This window comes from Panthera pardus, unplaced genomic scaffold (assembly GCF_024362965.1).
Source record: "Panthera pardus isolate Hobbes unplaced genomic scaffold, ASM2436296v1 HiC_scaffold_2, whole genome shotgun sequence".
Classification (NCBI taxonomy): Eukaryota; Metazoa; Chordata; class Mammalia; order Carnivora; family Felidae; genus Panthera; species Panthera pardus.
The window spans coordinates 140,883,758-140,908,468 of NW_026526765.1; the positions used below are offsets into that span (position 1 = coordinate 140,883,758).

Here is a 24,711-nt window from a genome sequence, read left to right on the forward strand (position 1 = left end):
GATAAGAACTCTTTTTATAATTTGCTTCTTACTAACAGTATGTCTCATTTTCAAATTTCCTATCTCTGACGGTGAGAAGCCCAATTAATTCAGCAACTATTACAAACTCAAAAATACAAAAAAATAGTAATAATAATGAATAGGTCATAAATAGCGATAGTGAATCGCCCTACAGGAGCTACTGTATAAAATTAAATGTAAAAAGAGCAAAACGCTGCTTCATGCTTGTAAATTAGATGGCCTCAGAATGGTTTTAGTTAAAATGAGATTTTACCTTAAGTTCCTGGCTGGGAATGTCCCTCATCAAACTGGATATTGTATTTTTCTACTTAGTGATGATATGTCTTGCTAATGTGTGAAGTTGATACTGGGCTAAAAAGCAATGATGTCCAATTGTCAATCACTTTTATCCCAAAACAGGAGTCCACAAACAAGGGCTGAGAGCTAAGAATGGTTTTTACATTCTTAAAGAGTGGTTTAAAAAAAAGAAAAACAGGAAGAACATGTGACCAGGAAGGGTAGGTGATCCACAAAGCCTAAAACATCTACTATCTGGCCCTTTCCCGGAAAAGTTTGCCAACCCCTATTCTAGGATAAAGTCATATTTATAACCCAATCATATTCTCAGGGTTAAAATTAGATTGTTAACATTATCACTCTATCTGCCCTGAGTCACAAAACACCAAAACCAAATGCATCAAATGATTTATTTCTCACTATTTATGCACTACATTTTTTTGTTTCAAGGTGACAGTAAATCAGCAAACTTCACATGAGCTATAACCACTATTCCATCAGAATTTCTACACAGTCGGAGGTCCTTTATTTGCAGCGATGTTGAAATAGTTCCAAAATACAATCTATCAATGCTTTCCCTAAAAAAAAAAATGACTCAAAAGAGGCACTTAGATATCCTTTTCTAAAAAGTTAGAAAAAACAGTAACTACAGTAGAATTATCAAGAATACTACCAAAAAAAAAAAAAAAAGACACTTGTGTAATTATACTGAAGAAAAGAAAGTAAAAGTTACATAAGGCTACATCTTAGCCTCATGTTCATTCAAATTCTATAAATATTTAGTACATATTTTAAGAAAAGTCTTGTCACTTATCTTTCCTATTTAACAATGGACTAATAGCTTGGAAAATAACATTTTTGTATGAGAGAAAAGAGAAAAAGGAAAAAAAAAAAAAAGAAAGAAAAGAGAGGATCTCAACAAAAGGCACAGCTTTTAGGCTTTTCTCCCCAACTTACAAATCCTGATGGTGCTGTCGATGCTGCGTGACTCATATGATTTGTCGAAACTCCTCCATCTGAATCGATTTTACTTAAAACTCCAATTATACTGCCAATTGATTCTAAACAGTAATAACAACAAGGATGCTTCTGTTACAAGACATGACTAAGAAAAGTGACAACGTGCTCGATAATCATTCCTCTAACAGTGAGCAAGCCTGCCACAGGACCTTCACAGGCACTCATGAACTGAATATATGAGGTAGGACTATTAAAGGAAGAAGCTGTGAAAGACTCCGAAATAGACCAAAGATCACTGGGTGTTGTCAATGGAAAACAAGCCATTGTCCAACATACTCTTCCTGGGTTTTGATTCCAAAGAGGCACTGAGCTTTACAATGTCTTTGATCAATTTTACAGCTCTGTAAAGTGGGACCCTTGTCCAGAGACATGCAATTTTTGGTGAAGGAAAAACAAATTTCCCTTTCTCGCCATCATCACCCCTCCTCCAGGATGGAACAATGCCAAGATTATCCTCCGAACCCCCCACCCACGTCTCAAGTGATAGCTCTGAAGTCGGTACTAAAAATTCGTCCAGAGAAAACCATCATTACGACCAGAGACTTCAGACAGGGTTCAGAAGCTACTGTTCTGGGGTCTAAAAGGTTAATAAAGGAGACTCATGGGGCTGCCACATATGCCAGAAGATTCCAAGGACTCTGAGACCTAACAAACCTGACAGGTACAGGCCTCTTTCTAACCTTGGACACAATCTATAAGCAAACCACAAACTGTGGTGTGACCAGGGATATCAGCCAGCTTCTTGCCTCCGAATCCTCCCCTCACCGCCCCACTAAGAATGCTGCCAGAAGGAGGCTTTTAACTGAAAGTTACCTTGCTACAGGCTGAAAGGACACACAGAGACACGGGCAACCTGAGTTAATGTGGCTCAAACACTGAGAAAGCTTGGGCCAGTTACGGCACTTTTCTGGGATTTAGTTCCATCATCTGTAAGCCATGATCAGTTCTGCAGAAAAATGTGACATGTTTCTTCTAACTCTACTTTTAACACTTAGAGGTATATTTTCATTTAGAATTACGTAATTCGTTTAGCTTTTTCTTTAGAATACTTTTAAGGCAATACAGTGGAACTTGGACATCAGAGGAAAGTTTTTAATGTACTTCTTTCTTTTTCCTTTCATTCATCTTCAATGATGGGTGACTCATTCACAGGCTAAATTTATCACAAACAGAAAAATATGGAATACAAGAAATGCTACCATTAAGGACATTACAATCGTGTTATCATCTGGTTGAGAAAGAGCATAATGAAAATTTCAATGAGGGTACCAGCAGGCAGGAAAGTGTCATTAAGGAGGAAAAAAAAACGAGAAGAGTCATTTTTTGAGATATATTCCCCTACCAAACACTGAATATAAAATTACTAAGAGGAAAAAAAAAAAAAAAAGATCTGTCTACAAAATAACCCTGAATCATTATCTTTCCCAGAAGAGTCCTTTAAACTCCATATACTAAAAAAATAAGTAAATAAGTAAAAATAAACTTCATATACTACATGCATATGTGAGTTACACTAGAAAAAAAACAACGTGCCTTTTGCTGGTTGCCTATTTCTATGGCAAATCATAGACAACTCGATAATTCCAGGGAGTAAGCATTTGCTGAATCCTTTCTGAGTTTGGCTCCAAGCGAGCACCAAACACAAAAGAAGTACCTCCAAGACACAGTCTCTGCCTCCAAAGGACCTTACTGTGCCGTTAAGAAACCACATATTTACGAAACAAAAGCAGCTCTGAGCAGATGCTAAGTGGTCAGAGTCCAGCTAAGAGAGAAATCAATGTAGCCTGAAATATCTGGGGAGGTTTGGTTGAACATCCAGGGCTTGGGTTTTGATTTTAAGAGAAGTACTCGGGTCAGCACAGGTGATAAAGGCAGGAAGGGGCATTTTGAAGTTTCTTCTCATTTATTTTTGAGAAAGATAGAGACAGTGAGAGCAGGGGAGGGGCAGAGAGAGGGGAAGAATCTCAAGCTCTACGCTGACGTGGGGCTCGAACTCACAAAACTGTGAGATCATGACCTGAGCTGAAATCAAGAAGCAGACGCCTAACTGACTGAACCACCCAGGTGCCCCAGGAAAGGGCATTTTAGAAGGGCAGACACACAGCAACAAAGACGAAGGGATAAAACAACGCAAAATCTACTCATTAGACAGAAAAGAGCTAAGCCTAAATAAAACTGGCCTATGTGAACTTTTTGGGAAACAGAGAAAAACCAGGTGAGGTAAGCAATGACTGGTTAGATAAGAGAAGACTCTGAAACGAACCATCAGGGAGGAAGCATAGAAGGGTGAACAACTTGTACTATCCCCCACCCGGACATACACCCAAAACACAGGATTACAAAACAAAACAGAAAAAGTGACAGTGGGGGTTGACATACATATTTTAAATCTGAAGAGTTCTAATAGCTCCTGGCGCAAAAAACATGCACTAGTTAAAAACAGAAGACAGGTCCCTAAGAGAAGAGAATGCTTTGTTGCCTCTGGCTCCCCAGCCAGGAGTGAAGGGATCTGGGCCTCTACCTTGAATTCTCTGGGGCTTGGTGGCGTTCTCAAAGTCACAGATCTTCTTCCAATTAGCCTTCACCCCCTCGGGGGTCATGGGTTGATTCTTCTGTCTTACGATGGCTCCAAGGGACCGCTCCCAGCGTACTGAAACAAACGTACAGAAACGTACAGAAACAAAACGAAGAAGCTAAGCACAGAGTTTAAAAGGGACACAGGAAGTAAAACTCATCTGAGACCCTTGAATTTTTTTTAACTGCAAGAGAAAGGAATTCAGGGGGGACAAAATGAGTCTAACATCTGAAGAGTTATACTACATGACTTTAAAGAAGTTGTTCTTGAGATAATAATCCCATGAGGATAATGTGAATTTAAAAAAATATATATATATATACACACATATATATGTGTGTATATATACGTATATATACACACATATATATGTGTGTATATATACGTATATATACACACATATATATGTGTGTATACATATGTGTATATATACACACATATATATGTGTGTATATATACGTATATACACACATATATATGTGTGTGTGTGTGTGTGTGTATATATATATATATGTAAAGCTGAAGGGAAACAGCTCTCCTCTGACCATGCCAGATACTACTAAAGGAAGACTGTAATGCTCAATCATAAAAATTTTAATTATAGACAATCACACCAAAAGACTGACTTCATGACCAAAGATCACTCAGGTAATATACTTCAAGATCTTTTGCTAAACAGCAAAGTGAGGGATAACCAAATTAATATGTCACATAGCCCCAGATAATTCCCTCATGCCTCCCTTTGCTCTTTGCTCCTTTTTCACAGGAAGTCAACTAGAATAGGGCAGATTCACAAAAATCATTATTGCTGTAGAAATTCTGTGAGGAGAATTTTTAAGACTGTTGCCTTTCAAAAAAGCCCAAGGAATAAAATAACCACTAGTAACCTTATTTAAACATATTGGTCATATTTTGATGATTATTAAATTGAAGCTTTGTCTCAGGCAATGACAGAAATACATGCTTCTAGAGTTTTCTTATTGACAAAGTCTCAGAAAAAACTTTTATTGCAACATTTCCTTTCTTAAATGGATATCCTGAGACACTTATGTTGAACAATGCTTGAATAATATACGTTACTTTGATAACCAAAGAGAATAGTCATTAATGATGAAAATATTGATACTCTATGCTATATCAATGCCCTCCAGTAATGACAACCTTTTAAATAATTTCATTAATTCTGATACCAGCAGCCAACTGAAAACTTGATTTGGGATACTGGAATTTTTCACAATTTTTTTAAATGTCATGAAGCAATTGTCCAATGTGGAACTCACAAGACTGGGGAGCTGGGGAAAGAGATGGTTGAAGCCAAATGAGTTCACTATTGGACCAGAGGGCAACAATTTCCAGACATCAGTTGCAATTTCTGTCTCAGCAAGTTGTCCCCTGTGATTCCTGACCATTACCTCCTGATGTCTCATAGCCCCAAGGAAGAAAAGAATCAAACAAGAGAATTGGAAAATTTTCCTGCTGTGCTCTCTAGGACAAGACTCTTCCCATCTTTACAAAACAGCCCCCTCTCTCACTCATTACTCTGCAGAAACAGCAAGAACAATCATGTGGGGGCACCTGGGTGTCTCAGTCAATTACGCATCCTGATTTCGGCTCAGGACATGATCCCATGGTTCCTGAGTTCAAGCCCCAGCAACAGGCTCCATGCTGACCATGTGGAGCCTGCCTGGGATTCTCTCTTTCCTTCTCTATCTGCCCCTCCCCAACTCATGCATATGCACATGCTCTATATCTCTCTCAAAAATAAATAAACTTTATTAAAAAAATAATAATAATGTGGGATGCCAGAGACATAGGAGGACACAGGAGGACAAACAGACTGTGCCGTCTGAAGGAACAGCCAGTTACGCATAGGCCAGACAACTCCTGAATAAGGACTGCCAACAGGGGAAAAAATCCTCAACAGTTTCTTGAAAATGCCAAAGGCCTTCAGGACAGCTTCCACATTTTAGAATGCCTATTGGTATACCCATGTTTGAGGCAGAATATGCATGCACGAGCTCCAATAGTTAGCCATTTGGCAAGACCTTTACCCAGCTCCAACTGGATGTGCAAGGTTAAAAATACAGAAACAATATACGGCAAATGAAAAACTAGAAGAGACTTACATTTTCCAATCCATCCTCCTCCAACCTACCAAAAAGAGGGGAAGACAGTTATACCATCTAAAATGGATCACAAAGAGGATTTTTTAATAGAAAAACAGGCAGGTGTCATACTAAGAGTATTAGAAGGCTAGATGACAATGGATGAAAATAACACAGTTCTACAAAAGTCCATGGGCCTCCATGATTTTGCTTTGTTCATGTTACCACAGTAGAAATACAAAGCAGCATTAGGTGGTAGACAATGCATGTGGTAGAAAAGCATGACTGATGTCAGAAACTAAGGCTTTAGGGCCACCTGGGTGACTCAGATGGTTAAGCGTCCAACTTCGACTCAGGTCATCATCTCGCTGTTTGTGAGTTCAAGCCCTGCATTGGGCTCCATGCTGACAGCTTGGAGCCTAAAGTCTGCCTGGGATTCTATGTCTCCCTCTCTCTGCCCCTCCCCTGCTCATGTTCCATCTCTCTCAAATATAAATAAACATTAAAAAAAAACTTAAAAAAAAAAAAAGGATAGTTTCTTCTACTGACTAGTTGTATGAGTCCCATCAAATCATTTGAACCCTAAATCCAAGTTTTCCCCTATGTAAAATAAGGATAATAATATTCTTCATGAGCTAACCATAAAGGTTAAATAATATAAAATAGTAAGATTGTCCCAACAACACAGGCATGAAATAACAGCTCCCTCTAAAAAGATCTAGTGAAGAAAAACATAAAAAGGAAAGAAAATAAAATTAGGATTTGACTTAAACAACTACATATAGTCGTTTCAATAAGATATCTTTATAGAGAGAAGGCAAACGACCAAATATATTAGTTGCCACACAGAAAGATCACATTTTTTCTAGAGGTCATGCAGGGGAATCCCCAGAAGAGAATGTCTGATGTTAAAAAAAAAAAAAAAAAAAAAAAAAAAAAATCTTCAAGCACCACAACTACAATGTGTCAGAATTTATCATGAGAATTCCACAGGCAGAGGACAACAGAATATGTTATCAGTAGAGAGCACACAGGTTAGTGGCTCCAGGTCAAGGGCATGGCTTTTTATCACCCTTTGCCTATATATGAATATGCCCACAACTTTTACAACAGACCAGTCAGCCCTGATGCTGTCAGGGTAGGTAAGTCAGCAGTGGTTTCGGTAACAGACAAGACAGATGTCATATTGTACCGTATTTGGGAGAGGCTCAAAGCTGGAAACTCCTCCAGGCGCTAGAAACAGGAGGTCCAACTGAGCCAAAGAATCTCTATCTCTCCCTCTAGGTACCTCTCAGAATTTGGCAAACAGTGGCAAAACTTAATTTCAAGGTTTAAGGTGGGATATTACAGATGTTTCTTACTGTATTTTATCAATCACGCATACCAAATGTTCCTCACTAAAAATGTTCACAACATACAAAACACATAAAACTGTACGTATAACATGACCTTGTTGTCTCTATAGGTTTTGCTGTATGTATAAAATGTATATCTAAGAAAAGAGACTATTCGTGTAAGATAAACATCTAGGGGCGCCTGGGTGGCTCAGTCAGTTAAGTGTCCAACTTCGGCTCAGGTCATGATCCCATGGTTTGTGGGTTCAAGCCCCTCATTGGGCTCATTGCTGACAGCACACTGCCTGGAACCTGCTTCAGATTCTGTGTCTCCCTCTCACCCTGCCCCTCCACTGCTTGTGTTCTATATGTCTATCTCTCCCTCAAAAATAAATAAACATTAAAAAATTTTTTTAAAAAAGATGCAAATCTAATAAAAGACTGGAAGAATACATAAAAATATTAATAGTAGTTATCTCCAGATAAGGGTAATATGGAGGTTTTTATTTTCTTCTCTAAACTTTCCTGTATATTTAAATTTTTCTATAAAAGCATATACGATTTTTATCTACAAAATAATAAAAATTCCTTAATGACATAAAAGGCAGGCCAACTTCTGAGCTCCAGATGGCTTGATATTATTAAATCTGTAAAGTTCTTAGAAAGTTCTTTTCGCCTCTAATTTTCCACAATTCGCAATGTCTGTCATTAAGAAAGTGGAGGCACACATCTCTGCTTAGATATGTGTACATTATTTTTTATTTTATCAAGTTTTTATTCAAATGCATCAGGTTAACATAGCATTCACTTCCAACTAAGCCAGGTAATTTTGCTACCAAGAAATATTTTTGGATGTCATAGTATTCTTCATATAACAGGTTCATTATTACCACAGAGAATCAAATAAAGGTGGGGCGGAGAATCTAAAATATAGGGGCGCCTGGGTGGCGCAGTCGGTTAAGTGTCCGACTTCAGCCAGGTCACGATCTCGCGGTCCGTGAGTTCGAGCCCCGCGTCAGGCTCTGGGCTGATGGCTCGGAGCCTGGAGCCTGTTTCCGATTCTGTGTCTCCCTCTCTCTCTGCCCCTCCCCCGTTCATGCTCTGTCTCTCTCTGTCCCAAAAAAAATAAATAAAAAACGTTGAAAAAAAAAAATTTTTTTTTAAATAAATAAATAAATAAAATATAAAATATAACAGTACTAGGGGGAAAAAAGAGATCACACTTAAATGAGGAATCAAAAATGTATAAATTGGCATAAAGAGATCTAAAAGGACTTTGATTACAAAGTGAAAACTGGATCTCACTGGATGTTTGGATTACGTGTGCTTATTTTTACAATAAACACTTAAAGCTCTACGATGAGGAAAAAGAGGAATGTTTATTCTTAAAGTTAAAATACATAATAGGTTATGTTTACTGACCTATCATGCCCAGACTAAATTTCTGGTATGCTGACATAACAGTTACAATTGAAGGCTAACTGTTATGTACTAGATCCAGTGCTAAGAGTTTAAAAATAGGATTTCTCGTTGTCACAAAAGCCCAAGAAAACTAATGCTCGGGGACATTAATTTGTACAATATTCCAGCGAGCCAGCAACTGTCAAAACAGAGAATTCAAAACTCAGGCTGGCTGACTCTGAACCATAAGCTCTATCCTCCTACTTTAACATTCAGGTTCCCAAACCAAATAAAACCTTCTTCATTTGACTAAACACCTCTAACCAGCCACATTTTCATTTGGTAAGCATATTAGAAATGAAGAAAGAAAGAAAAACAGAATTTATCAAGTTGCTATTTCTTTCTCAAAAAAGGACATTTGTCAACACTTGTTCCTTAGTTAACTATAATATTTAAAAAATACACAAGTGAGGGGCACCTGGGTGGCTCAGTTGCTTAAACACCCGACTCCTGATTTTATCTCAGGTCATGATCTCACAGTTCCTGAGATCGAGCCCCGCGTTGGACTCTGCGATGACAACATGGAGCCTGCTTGGGATTCTCTCTCCCTCTTTCCCTGCCCCTCCCCTATTCACATTTTGTCTCTCTGTCTCTGTCTCTCTCTCTCTCTCAAAATAAGTAAATAAACATTAAAGAAAAATATACAAGTGATATCAAATGATGCAGATCTTTCCAAATGTGAGCAAGTGGAAAATATTAATGCTTAAATCATTTTTTATGTTTAATTACACAAATATTACTTTGAGAGAAAGCAGGAAGGTGCAAAATACCTCAAACAAGCCACCGTTTTCCTCACAGCTCTCATGGCAAAGCCAAAGGACCAAGGGCGCCACGTAATCAGGCTTCAAAGTTTCCAGGAGATCTAAAACACATCCCAAAAATGTTTGTTAACAAGAATATACACATATTCAATCCACCATTTTGCTTTCTGAAAACTCCTTACTTACAAATTTTGGTAATTCAAAATAAGAACAAAATGAGATCTACAAAATTAATCAGTCTAACATTCAAAGCTTTTGAAAGAACTGTTTCATCCCTTCTAACTTTGAAGGCAACAGATACACCTTTCCAAGAGGGGTAACATACTATACAGACGACAAGTTAAGTTAAAGCTACCTAGGCAGTAAGTGGTGAGTAGAATTCTACTTAACATGAGGAACTGAAGTCACCATTCATTCCCAAAACTATTTGGCTCTCCCAGCAATTTAACCAGAAGCTAGAAAACTACAAAACAGCCTTGACCATTGTAATGGTGGTAAGATAATGATGTGAAATGAAGCTTGCAACCATCACTGATGAGTAACAAAGTGTAAGAAATATTTTCCCACTTGATGCTTTCCATGAGCAACTTAATAGAGTAGAAAGGAACAGGCATACCTTGGAGATATTGTGGGTTTGGTTCCAGACCACCACAATAAAGCAAATATACCAATAAAGCTAGTCAAATGAATTTTTTGGTTCCCCGGAGCATATAAAAGTCATGTTCATGCTACCCTATAGTCAGTTAAACTGTACATTAACATTATGCCTAAAAAAACAATGTACATATTTTAATTTTAAAATACTTTAGCCACACCTGGGTGGTTTAGTTGGTTAAGCCTCCAACACTTGATTTCAGCTCAGATCATGATCTCGCGGTTTGTGAGACTGAGCTTTGCATCAGGGTCCACGCTGAGCATGGAGCCTACTTGGGATTCTGTTTCCCTCTCTCTACCCCTCCCCTGCTCATACTATCTCTCTCTCAAAATAAATATTTAAAAACTAATAATAAAATAAAATACCTTATTGCTAAAAAACGATAATCATCATCTGGGTTTTCAGTGAGTTATAATATTTTAGCTAGATGAGAGTCTTGCCTCAATGTAAATGGCTGCTGATTAATCAGGGGGGTGGCTGCTGAAGGCTGGGGTGGCTGTGACACTTTCTTAAAATACAATAATGAAGTATGTCCAATCACTTGACTCTCCCTGTCAACTGATTTCTCTGTAGGATATGATGTTGTCTGACAGCATTTTACCCACACTAGAACTTTCAAAACGAGTCAATCTCTCAAACCCTGCTGCTGCTTTAACAACTCAATTTATATAATATTCTAAATCCTGTGTTATTATTTCAACAATCATCATGACCTCTTCACCAGGAGTAGATTCCATCTCAAGCACCACTTTCTTTGCTCATCCCTAAGAGCTCCTCATCCGTTCAAGTTTTATCATGTGACTGCAAGAATTCAGTCACACCATCAGGCTCTACTTCTAATGCTAGTTCTCTTGCTATTTCCACTGAATCTGCAGTGACTTCTTTCACTGAAGTCTAGAACCCCTCAAAGTCATCCATGAGAGTGGAAATCAACATCTTCCAAATTCCTGTGAATGTTGATAGTTTAATCTCTTCCCACAAATCACAAATGTTCTTAATGGCATCTAGAATGGTGAATCCTTTCCAGAAGGTTTTCAATTTATTTCTCCCAGATCCATCACGGGAATCACTGTCTAGGTCAGCTATAACATTATAAAATGTATATCTTAAATAATAAGACTTGAAAGTTGAAATGACTCCTTGTAGCAGGCCTGAAAACAACATTAATCTACATCTCCATCAGAACTCTTGGGTGAGCTGGTGTACTGTTAATGAACAGTAATATTTTGAAAGATATCTTTTCTTCTGAGCACTAGGTCTCAACAGTAGACCCAAAATATTCAGTCAACCCTGCTGTAAACACATGTGTTGTCATCAAGGCTTTGTTGTTCCATTTATAGAACACAGGCAGAGTAGATTTTGCATAATTCTTAAGGGTCCTAGGATTTTCAGAATGGTAAATGAGCACTGGCATCAATTTAAAGTCATCAGCTGCATGGGATGCCTGGGTAGCTCAGTTGGTTAAGTGTCCGACTTCAGCTTGGGTCATGATCTTGCAGCCTGTAAGTTCCAGCCCCACGTCAGACTCTGTGGTGACATTTTAGAACCTGGAACCTGCTTCGGATTCTGTGTCTCCCTCTCTGTCTGCCCCTCCCCAACTCATGTTCTGTCTCTCTCTCTCTCAAAAATAAATAAATATTTTAAAAAGTTTTAATAAAATAAAATATTATAAAGATTTCCTTTTAGAAATTATGTTAAAAACCAGAAGTATTAAAAACCACAAGGTTGTCCACTAGTCAAGTAGTCTATTATATAATTAAGTATAAGAACAGGCTCTCAATCATACACTTAAATTTTACATTTTCAAAGAACAAAGTTGGAAGACTCATATTACCTGAGTTCAAGACTTACTATAAAACTACAGTAACCAAGGGACACCTTGGTGGCTCAGTCGGTTAAGCATCCGACTCTTAATTTGGGCTCAGGTCATGACCTCACAATAGTGAGATCAAGCCCCATGTCAGACTGAGCCTGCTTAAGAGACTTTCTCTCCTTCTCCCTTTGCTCCTCCCCTACTTGCACTCTCTCTGTCAAAAGAAAGAAAGAAAGAAAGAAAGAAAGAAAGAAAGAAAGAAAGAAAGAAAGAAAGAAAGAAAGAAAGAAAAAAGGAAAAACTATAGTAACCAAAACTTCATGGCATTGGTAAAAAGACAGGCACACGTCAGTGGAACAGAACACAGAATTCAGGAACAGACCCCGCACCTACATGGTCAATTGATTTTCCACAAAAGGACAAGGACAACGCAAACCAAGAATGAGTACTAATCTCTAGGACAAATTAACTAGTTTCTTCAACAAATAAATGGCTTTTTTTTTTTTAAAGAACAAACACTTTTATTAAATAAAACAAGAGCTATGGTAACAAAATGCCTGTGGACTTTATCTGGACCCTGTGGAATAAGCCAACTCAAAAAGGGTACCTTTTAGACAGCCAGTAAATCTTAATATTAATTTATTAGGTGATGTGAAAGAATTATTTTGTTTGATGTGATGATGACACTGTGGTTATAATGTCCCTATCAGTTAGAGATATATTTCCAAGAATTTATTAGGTGAAATATAAAGTCTAAGACTTATTTTGAAATATTACAGAAAAAAAAAAAAAAAAAAGGAAGAAGGTGACAAAAAAAAATCATTTTGAAATATACCCAGAGCATGGTGCTTTCCTTAACAAAGGGCTATCTTCACGGGAGACTACCAGAGCCTCATCTGACCTAGGGAAAAGGCAATTAGCAAACTGGAGCCTCTCTAGCATTCCTGTCTCAATTAAGGAAAGAGGGTGAAAATGGCTAAGAAACTCTTCTGAAAGTCACAACCCAGGACTTTGACTCCCTAAAGAAAAATGGAGATTCAATCATAAGATTATAGAACATCTTCCCTCCCCATGACTTACAGCCACAGCAACAGGACTCCAGTATAACAACAGTGGGTTATACCTGACAGAACTCAAAGACACATTCTATTTAACAAAGAGTTTTTGGGGAAACCCAAAGACAACAGGGAACACAAAAACAAGGACAGAGAGGAAAAAAGCCTCTGACACAGATAGTCCCAGCAAACAAAAAACATGGCCTATGGCCTAAGCACATATACTTAAAATCTCACACTAAAGGGCTATTTACCTCACTTTCTACTATACCCCAGTGCACCATGTTCAGCTTTCAACAAACATTTCAAGGCATGCTAAAAGGCAAGAAAAGCACAGGCTGAAGAGACAAAGTATCAGAACCAGGTTCAAATAAAATAGACATTCTAGAATTATGAGACGAAGAATTTAAAACAGCTACAATTAGGGGTGCCTAGGTGGCTCAGTCAGTTACACGTCTGACTCTTGGTTTCAGCTCAGGTCATGACCTTGCAGTTCGTGAGTTCGAACCCAACCTGAGGCTGGGCACTGACAGTGCAAAGTCTGCTTGTGATTCTCTCTATTCCCCATTCTCTCTGCTCCTACCCCAATCGTGCACATGTGTGTGCGCTCTCTCAAGATAAATAAACTTTAAAAAAAGTCTTTAAAATAAATAAATGAATACATACAATAACTATAATTAATATGCTACGGGCTGTAATGGAAAAAGCAGACAGCATGCAACAATAGATATGGCTACAATAAGCAGGGAGATGGAAACTCTAAGAACAAATCAAAGGAAATGTCAGAAAACAAAAGCAATATAACAGAAACGAAAAGGGTCAGTGAACTTAAATATATGTCGATAGAAACTTCCCAAACTAAAATGCAAAAAGAAAAAAGAATTTTAAAAAAGGAAAAGAATATCCAAGAACTGTGAGATAACTGCAAAAGAGAGAATGTGTACGTAAGGGTAACACCAGAAGGAGAAGAAATAGAAAAAAATATTTAAAGCAGTAGAGGCTGAAAGTTTTCCAAAATTAATGACAGACACCAAACCACAGATCCATAAGTTCAGAGACTATCAAGTATCAGTACATTGCCAAAAATCTCCACCTAAGTACATTATATTCCAACTGCAGAAAAACAAAGAGAAATATCTGGGAAGAAGACAGGGGGGAAAAAACACCTTGCCTACAGATGTATAAGGAAAGGATTACAGCAGACTTCTCTTCTGAATCAGAAACCATGTAAGAAGCAAGAAGAAGGTGGAGTGAAATAGTTAAGTGTTGAAAGAAAAACAACTACCAATCCAGGATCCCATTATCAGTGAAATCATCCTTCAAAATTGAGAAACATTAAAGGGAAAAAAAGACAAGCTATAGAGTGGGGAAAAAACTTTGCAAAACACGTATCTGATCAAGAACTTGTTTCCAAAATATGCAAAGAATGCTAAAAACTCAACAGTAGGAAAATAAACCACCCAATTTAAAAATGAGCAAAAGATAGGGGGCCTGGGTGGCTCCATCAGTTAAGCGTCTGACTTTGGCTCAGGTCATGATCTCACAGTTCGTGGGTTCGAGCCCTGCATTGGGCTCTGTGCTGACAGCTTGGACCCTGGAGCCTGCTTTGGATTCTGTGTCTCCCTCTCCCTCTGCCCCTCCCCTGCAGGTGCTCCATCTATCTCTCTCTCGCAAAAATAAGTAAACATTAAAAAATGAATAAATAAGGGGCACCTGGGTGGCTGAGTCAGTTGGGCATCCGACTTCAGCTCAGGTCATGATCTTACAGCTCGTGGGTTCAAGCCCCATGTCAGGCTCTGTGCTGACAGCTCGGGGCCTGGAGCCTGTTTTGGATTCTGTGTCTCCCTCTCTCTCTGCCCCTCCCTGCTCACACTCTGTCTCTCTCTCAAAAATAAACAAACATTTAAAAAATTAAAAAAAAAAATGAGCAAAAGATGTGTGCAGACACATCACAGGAGTGAATAGATAAACGGCAAACAAGCATAGGAAAAAATGCACAAGATCACCTATCATTAGGGAGCTGCAAATTAAAACATGAGACACCACTACAGACCTATGAGAAGGACTAAAATGCAGAAGACAGACAACAGTAAATGCTGGCAAAGATGTGGAGCAGTGAGAACTCTCCTTTGTTGCTAGTGGTACTACAGCACAACGCACCCCTTTTGAAAGGAAGTCTGGAAATTTCTTAACAAAGCTAAACAGTCTTAACATACAATCCAGCAACCACGCCCCTTGGTATTTACCCAAACAAGTTGAAAACTTACGTTCACACAAAAACCTGCACATGGGGGCACCTGGATGGCTCAGTCAGTTAAGAGTCCGACTCTTGATTCGGCTTAGGGCATAATCTCCTGGCTCATGGGATCAAGCCCTGCAGTGGGGTCTGTGCGGACAGCACAAAGCCTGCTTGGGATTCTCTCTCCCTCTCTCTCCCCCTCCCCAACGCATGCATACACACACACACACACACTCTCTCTCTCTCTCTCTCTCTCTAAGTGAAGACACTTGAAAAAAAAATTTTCTCAAACTGCACATGAATGTTTACAACAGCTTTTATCCATAATTGCCAAAAGCTGGAAGCAACTAAGATGTTCCTCAATAGGAGAATGAATAAATTACAGGCCCTCCACACCAGGGTATGTTATTCATTGACAAAAAGAAATGAACTTCAGTCCTCCCAGACATTCAAGGAGAGGGAGGATGAAGAGGTGAAGGCACGGGGGTACTTTCAGGGCAGTGAAACTATTCTATAGAAGAGAATTCTGTATATAACAGTGGATACAGAACATTATGCGTTTGTGAAAGCCCGTATAACTATACAACACAAAGAGTAAGCCCAAGTAGAAACGATGAACTTGAATTAACCATAGTGGATCAATACTTGTTCATCAGTGATAACAGAGGTAGCGCACTAGCACAAAGTGTTAATACATAGTAGGAAAAACCGTATGGGAACTATCTTCACTATCTGCCCAATTTTTCTATAAACCTCAAACTACTCTAAAAAATACAGCCTATTAGTATTAAAAAATAATCATTGCTGTAAACCAGAATGCTATTGCTACCTTCAGTAAAAAGCAAAAACAACAAAGATATTTAGGTATTCATGTGTACCTATGCAGAGAAAAAGAATGAAATTTCATCTCTGAATGGTAAAATTATGGGTCATTTTACATTTTTTTCCTTTGGGTTTTCCTAAATTTTCTGTAACAAATACAAATTATGCATAATGCTTTTTGAAACTGTAAGATAAATAACATTTTAAGTATTCAGAAAATTAAGTACTTCTGCAAAACTCACTCCACACAGATTTGTAGCTAAGAGCACTGAAAAATCTAAGCTATTTACCTTCAGGCATAACTGTCTGGGTCATCCGGGATCCAGCCGTAGGGGCAATAGTGTTACAGTGAATGTTGCTTTTCTTGCCTTCAAGTGCAATAGTGTTTGAAAGGCCCAGAAGACCCAGCTTCGCAGCACTATAATTGGCCTGGCCAAAGTTGCCGTATATTCCTGAAGCTGATGTAGTCATAATAATCCTGAAAGGAAAAATTCATCTCTCAAAATCTCTTTCTCATGTTTTGACAACAATGCAAACTCCAAACTTAATTTTTTCTTTTTCCGTACTATTACACCTGTCAAAAGCAACTCTGTATACTGTCATTAGGTTCCTACAGTCATGATTCATAAAATAATAAAATATTATTCATAAAATAATATTAATAATAAAAGTAACTCTCAAAATTTAACTACAAGATTTAACTTTTAAAAAGAATCCCCAATCAGGACCAAATAAATTCAAGTGGAAGAACGTATATTTATTATCTACTGAGAACAACAATAAATATTTATAAACAAAATAAAGTGGCAATATATGAGTTAATGCTACAATAAGAAGTATAAGAAAAACCAGTTCTAATTCTTTACTTCTCATTACACTGCCCCTTTTTGTGAATAATGTTAAATGCCTCATACTAAAACTATGCCATCTCCAAAACTGGACCCAATCTCACTCACTCTATTTAGTCGACCAAAGAAAACAATTCACGTCATTCATTTTCAGAAACTGAGGGTCAGGAGAAACGCTCCAAGAACAGGTATCACAAACAATTTACTGCTAGAAAATGCGTGTGAACCATAAGTTAACAGGACGGACTGTGTCAGAGGGCACCAAGCCACCTCCCAGCTCTGCTTTGTTCCAAGGCACTCGCACAAACACCGCCACAGATGGGACCTACAGGTCCCAAACCATTTATAAAGACCAGCTCCTGTCTGACCAGTACCAGCCAGCTGGACACACAGCTCATCTCCCCTCACGTGATCAGTGATCAGTAGACACAAAATAATACTTTGGTTAAAAAATAACGTACGGCTGAATCCTCCATGTTTGCACTGCTAGAATATCAGAGAGCAGCAGGAAATTCATTAATAATGAAAAGCAGGAGGTGAAAAGAAATACAAAGTTGGCCGGCTCAGCTAATATGTGGCTAAATGACCCCCAATTTAATGAGAGGGTATATGGCAACACTGCATTAAAAAGCCTGTGAGGGGCACCTGAGTGGCTCAGTCGTTTAAACATCCAACTCTTGGTTTCAGCTCAGGTCATGATTTCACAGTTTGTGAGTCTGAGCCCTGCATCGGGCTCTGCACTTAGAGTGCGGAGCCTGCTTGAGATTCTCTCTCTCTCCCTCTCTCTCTGTCTCTACTCCCCTTGTGCTATCTCTGTCTCAAAATAAATAAATTAAAAAAAAAAAAAAAAAAAAAAAAAAAGCCTGTGCAGATCTGAATATATCTTCATCAATGTCAAAGCACTTATCTTTCCCTGGACATGAGGACCCACACACAGCGTCTCCAGTCCCCCAACAGCCACATGCAACTCTACCTCCCAAACTTCTGTTTCTTCATATGATCCCAAGCTGCCCGGGTCACTTGGAATGAGCCTCGTAAATGGACTCTATGGATTATATCTAAAACAACAAATTATTTTTATTACATATTTTGTTAAAAATTAGACAGGCATGTCTCATAATCAACATAAGCAATGATTTATTTATACAAAGACATCCATTTTATACCAAACATTCATTTAACTTTTTTAGTTAATTTACTTATTTTGAGAGAGAGAGAGTGAGTGAGCATGAGCAGGGGAAGGCCAGAAGAGAGAGAGAATCTTAAGCAGGCTCCACGCTCAGTAAAGAGCCCAATGCAGGGCTCAATCCCACAACCCTGGGATCATGACCTGAGCTGAAATCAAGAGTCAGATGCTCAACCAATAGAATCACCTAGATACCCCTATACCAAGCATTCAAAATCAACTATTATCACACTGCTCCCTGAGTAACTATTTTTTGCTTTTATCCCAATTATGTAAACAATCAATAGTTCATACTCATTTTCCCTATAATTCATGATAAAATTATTATAATCCCTGAGCACATCTAAATACAATGCCATCTTTATTTTAAAAATAATTTAATTTAAAAATCCACTACTACAGGGGTGCCTGGGTGGCCAGTCAGTTAAGTGTCAGACTTCAGGTCATGATCTTGCAGCTCATGGCTTCAAGCCCTTCATCAGGCTCCAAGCTGCTGGTATAGAGCCTGCTTGGATTCTCACTCTCTTCTCTCTCCCTTTGCCCCTCCCCCATTTGCACTTTCTCTCTCTCTCAAAATAAATAAATAAACTTAAAAAAATAAAATCCACTGGAGCACCTGGGTGGCTCAATTGTCTGACTTCAGCTCAAGTCATGATCTCACAGTCCGTGGGTTTGAGCCCCACGTCAGGCCCTGGGGTGACAGCTCCGAGCTGGGAGCCTGCTTCAGATTCTGTCTCCCTCTCTTTCTCTGCCCCTCCCCTGCTCACACTCTCTCTCTCTCTCTCAAAAATAAATAAAGATTAAGAAAAAATTTTTTTAATCCACTAGTATAAATATCCAAGAATTTTACACATACATTGGGAATCAACACAAACATTAAAGTGTAATGTATATAATTGTTGAATCACTATGCTGTGCATTTGAAAATAATATAACATTGTATGTTAACTATACTTCAATAATGAACATTTTTAATGAAATAAATAAAATTTTGAAAAAGCGTGATTATAAACTACACAGTTCACTGTCCAGAAAACGTTGCTCACTATTTCCCTATTTTTACCAGGGTAAACTATAAATGAGTTGGGGCAGAGGGGGTAAGAAAATGGAGGGAGAGAGGGAGGAGACAGGGTTAAGACAGACCCATCTGCTTTTAGAGAGGTCAATCTCATGAACACACAAGTTGGGGAATGATTCAGATAGACAAACAGCTGCAGATTTCATTTGTTCTCTTAATTATCAAGGTTTTACCATTACTTATTTTTGTTCTGATCTGGAACATCGACAAATGTTTTCACATGTATATTAGAAGAATAAGGTAAAAATGAAAAGAGAGAAACTTAAGAAAGAAAAAGAAGAAAGGGAAGGTGACTAGGGGGTTCAGAATAGTGAGCCTGGGATAAAAGCAGAGGAGGAAACGGCCTGGCCCCACCAGAGTGGAAAGGAAATCGAAAAGGTAAGCCCCTTTTGCTAACTTTCTCAGCTTCTTTTTTTGCCCCAGTTGTTAAAACAGAAAGAGGAAATTAAAAGCCCTTCTTTGCTTAATTCTCAATCATAAAAATATTTTGCTTCTTCTGAAAGAACTCCTGGCCATTGTCCCCAGAAGCACATTCTATAGACGGTGATATGATTTACCTCAGTTGCCATGCCTCCCAAGGTCTCAACCACCTTTGTTTACTTTCGTTCTGACAGCCAATGAAAGTAAACACATGAAGACCAAACGGCGGGGGACAGGGGACAACTGTGACTTGTTTGTTATCTAAACTCAATCTTTCTGGGGCTCCTGGGTGGCTCAGTCAGTTACGTGTCCGACTTCAGCTCAGGTCTTGATCTCACAAGTTCCACATCGGGCTCTGCACACGTCGGATTCTCGGTCTCCCTCTCTCTCTACCCTTCCCTGGCTCACCACCCCCACCCCCAATCAAAAACAAATAAATAAACATTTAAAAATAAATAAATAAACTCAATCTTTCTGTGGCATTCCTAACGGGATTTTCCCCTACTCATTAGAAACTTTGAAATTACATTGATGGTTTTCCCTCCCCAGTTCTCAGAACTCCAATATCTTCGGTGCCTCACACCCCTTCTATATCCTGCTCTGGCTCTTGAAATAGGAATCACACAAACAGCTAAGCATGTTGAAGACCGTTACAAAGAGTTAATACAGCTGAGGGGCACCTGGATGGCTCAGTCAGGTAAGTGTCCAACTCTTAATTTCAGCTCAGGTCATGATCTCACAGTTTGGAGATTCGAGCCCCGTGTCAGGCTCTGTGCTAACAGTGAGAAGCTTGCCTGCCATTCTCTCTCCCTCTCTCTCTGCCCCTCCCCTGCTCTCTCTCTCTCTCTCTCTCAAAAATAACTAAAAAAAAAAAAAAAAGAGTTAGTACAGCTGGGAAATGCTAACATCTTCTCAAGAAAAAGGGGAAAATGACTTGAAAGGCACAAAATCCTTTCAGGTAACTTCTGTCAACTGATTTAAAGTTTTCTGGTTTATCAAATGTTAAAAGAAAATAAGCTACTTCCAAATGTTGTTGTCATTTTCAGTTGTAAAGTTTATTCATCATATTCATCATCTACATTTGGAGGAGCAAAAGTAGGCAGAAGTAGGTTTTTCCTTAAATATACAAATGTCTCAACTATTATAAGGTTAAATGGATAGGTTATGTCCCACAGAGATATATGTTACAAACAACTTACCCCAGTCTTCATCACTTATTCTAGCAAAAGAACCATCCCTCAGAATTCTAAAAACAATGATATTATACAGGTTAGAGGGGAGGAGTACCTACTTGGAAAAAAAAAAATTTCACAGACACATTATTTTACTTAAAATGAAAAAAGAAATACTCACCCAGCATTGTTGACCACAACATCTACAACATAAAAAAAGAAAATATATATATATATATATGTATATATATATATATATATATATATATATATATATATCCAAGTCACAAATATAAAAGCAAGCATGTTAATTTGCATTGGCTTACAATTCATATTTCTTTCAAAATTGGGGTCCCCCCATGGAAAAGTAAATAATAGGAAAAGAGTGATATCAGAAAAAAATTTTATACCTAAAGTAAAATAACAAAAAAACAAAAACAAAAACAATTCACAAGTATCACATCCTTATCAGTGCTTTCCTCTCAAACTTACATACGTACGTTTTTCCACCTCCACCTTCTGCCAAAATTCTATCAGATTGTTTGTAGGATTAGCTGTTGTCCAACCTGTAAGGTTCTTAGCATTCAGTGGTAACCACAAGCCATCCCTCAATTAATCTCAGAATTCACTCAGAAAATCAAGTTTAAAAGATTTGTTTTTGCCACTCAAAAGTCAAAATCCCAGAAAGGAACCCATCAGAGTGAGAAACTAACGGCCTATCACAACACACACTTGTATTCCCACTATTTAAAAAAAAAAAAAAAAAAGGAACCATTTTTTTAAGGTTCTTGTGGCTGTTTTCACCCTGTGACTTCACACCTCTGTGGCCTCTATCCCTCTGTCAAACTATATGTAAACAAGTCCCTCATAAGATTAACCAAACATAACTAGAAAAACAAACATCCTAGCCAAAAATAAAAGCAGGGGGAGCACATTCACATTATAAAAGTTAATGTCTTCCAGACTATAAACATGTTGGGCTTACCAGAGGTAATGTTTCCCTGAAGTAACTAATAACCTTTACTAAGAATGTGTGGAACTAAACGAAGAACATTATCTAGAGAGGGATAAACTAAACAATACATATGAAATGCTTCTTAAAAATTAAGATTTTAATTATATATAATTCATCTTAACTAATTTGCAAAACATTGAATCATTTTAATCTAAATCATAATTATCCCAAAATTCTACTGGGTCCTCTATTGCCAAAATATTTATTTTATAAATATATTTGAGGTATAATCAAATTATGATACATAAGGAACTTAGAAAATGCTTCTAATTTTTTAAACATTCTTAAAATCTGAAAAAATATAAAACAAACTCGACACATTCTTGCATTAAAAAAAATGCCACCTCTTAGCCCTTTGTGTGAATGAGGTAGAGTATATAAAATAATTTTTAAAACAAATCTAAAAATTTAGTTATAAAGAAGGAGTTTTGGGGTGCATGGGTGGCTCAGTTGGTTAAGCATCCAACTTCAGCTCAGGTCGTCATCTCATGATTCACGAGTTCGAGCCCCACGTCAGGCTCTGTGCTGGCAGCTCAAAGCCTGGAGCCTGCTTCATATTCTGTGTCTCCCTCTCTTTGCGCTCCCCCTGCTCACGCTCTGTGTCTCTCTTTCAAAAATGAATAAACTTAAAAAAAAATGTTTAAAAAAAGGAGTTTTTTATAAACCAAAATTACATCAAGAACATTTTATTAGGAAAGGTAGAAAGTGCTCTGTCAGGACCATAAACACAAAGAAACATCACCTATTCTTCCAAAAGCGTCCAGTGCTGTCTTCACAACCTTCTCTCCTGCTTCTACTGAATCTGGGGGAAGGGAGAATTAGTGTAAAACATCAGTAATATCCCTCACGATTGACTCCTAAATTCTGTGGATCAGAGCACAGGACAGATACTCTTCTCGACAGAATTCATTTCCACAAAAATAAATGTGTATTACAGGCACATAACAAATCAAAATATAGATGACCTAATGTTACAAAAGAAATGTAGCCCCTAAAACAATTATTTAACCTACTAAAAAAAGAGAGAGAGAAAGAGAAGGGGAGTAAGAAATATTTGGCAAACGCTATCTGAAACAGCACTGTCTAGTACAACTTTCTGTCCTATTTCTGTACTAAGACAGTAGCCACTAACTACTAACCTTGAAGTGTGACTAGTATGACAGACAAACTGAGTATTTCATTTTGTTTAATTTGAAAAAGTCACACGGACACTTCCCCTTAAAGATGCAAATTAGAAATGAGGAGGGAGGAAAGGGGGTACACGTTTAATTTGAAAAAGCATGTCCAATGCTATATAACTACACATGGAGACACTGCATTATTAAATACAAAAAGTAAAGCTCAACAAAATAGCATAGCTTTCTTATTTTCTGTTCATCAGCCCAAGGGAAGAGCTCACAGGCCCACAGTTGTGTGTCAAATGGTCAGGGGTCAACTCAACATCACCCCTGCCTTTCTCTGTACTCTCTGCCATCACTTGGGAGGAGCCAGGAAATACATTCCCTTCCCTGAGATCCATACAGTGGAGTTAGATCTGCCAAAAAGAGATACCCACTAAAGGACAGAAAAGTAGGAAAAGCCTGCAGGTGTGGGCAAATCTTATGAGCAGAGTGCCGATGAAGGCTCGCAGCCACATCTAGGTGAGCTGTGAGAACCACGGGCTGCAGGCTGACAAGGTTACCCGGTTTCCCAGACATGCCCTTCCAATGGTCATGCAAGCCTCTAATTCTTTGCATGAAAACGCTTCACACTTGGAAACCTAGAGGGGTCTCTGTTTTCCTCACTGAATCTTGGGTGATAAGGGTTGCGTGTCAAAAGTTGGGGGGGGAGGGGAAGAGGAGGGGGTCTGGAATTATTATCTTTATAAAAGTGATTCTTTAAACTCCAGAACTTAAAAAAAAAAAAAAAAAAAAAAGTTGAAAACATTTTTCTAGATCCTCAGTGTGAAGAAGATGCTAAGATGTCTGTCTCATTATTCCCTGGAACACTCAAAACAAATCATTTCCTATTTCCCTTCCCTTAAAATTTCAAAATGAAGGGGCGCCTGGGTGGCTCAGTCGGTTAAGCGTCCGACTTCAGCTCAGGTCACGATCTCACGGTCCATGAGTTCGAGCCCCGCATCGGGCTCTGGGCTGATGGCTCAGAGCCTGGAGCCTGCTTCCAATTGTGTGTCTCCCTCTCTCTCTGCCCCTCCCCCATTCATGCTCTGTCTCTCTCTGTCTCAAAAATAAATAAACGTTAAAAAAAAAAAAAAATTTCAAAATGAAGTCACTGGCAATCTAATTTTATCTCTGGCCAATAAAAACAATCTGATTTGCGAAGAAGTCAGTAAGTATTCATTTCTGTTTGAGAAGGTTCCTTACAGATACTATTATAATCAATGTACCAAATGCTGTTTTCCTCCTGGCTTCATTTTAATGCCTAACTTTGAGTCTCAAGTTTTTCTACAGGTAAGAAAGTTACATAAGCAATGATTACTTATGCAAAATGGAACGCAGTGGTTGAGTAGAGAAAGGGGGCATTTCACTTCCCACGCTGTATTACTTCAAGAGCTGTTCTAAAACAATTTTTAAAAGAAGAATCTCATGTTACTCTGTAGAAATACAGAAAATGTTTCAGCTAAAATAGGTCTCCCAAGAACAAGAGCATATTCATATCCACATTATTAATAATTTACTGATTTTATCATGTGCTTATTAATAAAAATATTACATAAACAATATGCTAAAAGATAGACTCATGAAATAATCTACATCAAAAGTTTATGGAAACCTCATATGTTATATAAGATAGATAGCCAAACAGATTTGGCTGACTCAGAAAAAAATCTAATCTCCTAATCACAATGGAATGCT

At 38.1% G+C, this 24,711-nt stretch overlaps 1 protein-coding gene across 2 annotated transcripts in view; it reads right to left on the reverse strand.

Annotated features, from left to right (window-relative positions):
* Positions 1–24,711, reverse strand: part of HSD17B4 (hydroxysteroid 17-beta dehydrogenase 4) — an 88,544-nt gene that overhangs the window by 47,668 nt on the left and 16,165 nt on the right. For both annotated transcript variants that reach the window (XM_019469575.2, XM_019469576.2), the window contains exons 4-12: positions 22,599–22,658; positions 21,023–21,044; positions 20,869–20,915; positions 17,959–18,043; positions 16,428–16,615; positions 9,563–9,654; positions 6,019–6,043; positions 3,839–3,967; positions 1,255–1,358 (exon numbers count right to left, since the gene is read on the reverse strand). In XM_019469575.2, coding sequence (XP_019325120.2) covers positions 1,255–1,358; positions 3,839–3,967; positions 6,019–6,043; positions 9,563–9,654; positions 16,428–16,615; positions 17,959–17,981 — 561 coding nt within the window. In that variant the 5' untranslated portion in view covers positions 17,982–18,043; positions 20,869–20,915; positions 21,023–21,044; positions 22,599–22,658. The remainder of the gene's footprint in view (positions 1–1,254; positions 1,359–3,838; positions 3,968–6,018; positions 6,044–9,562; positions 9,655–16,427; positions 16,616–17,958; positions 18,044–20,868; positions 20,916–21,022; positions 21,045–22,598; positions 22,659–24,711) is intronic.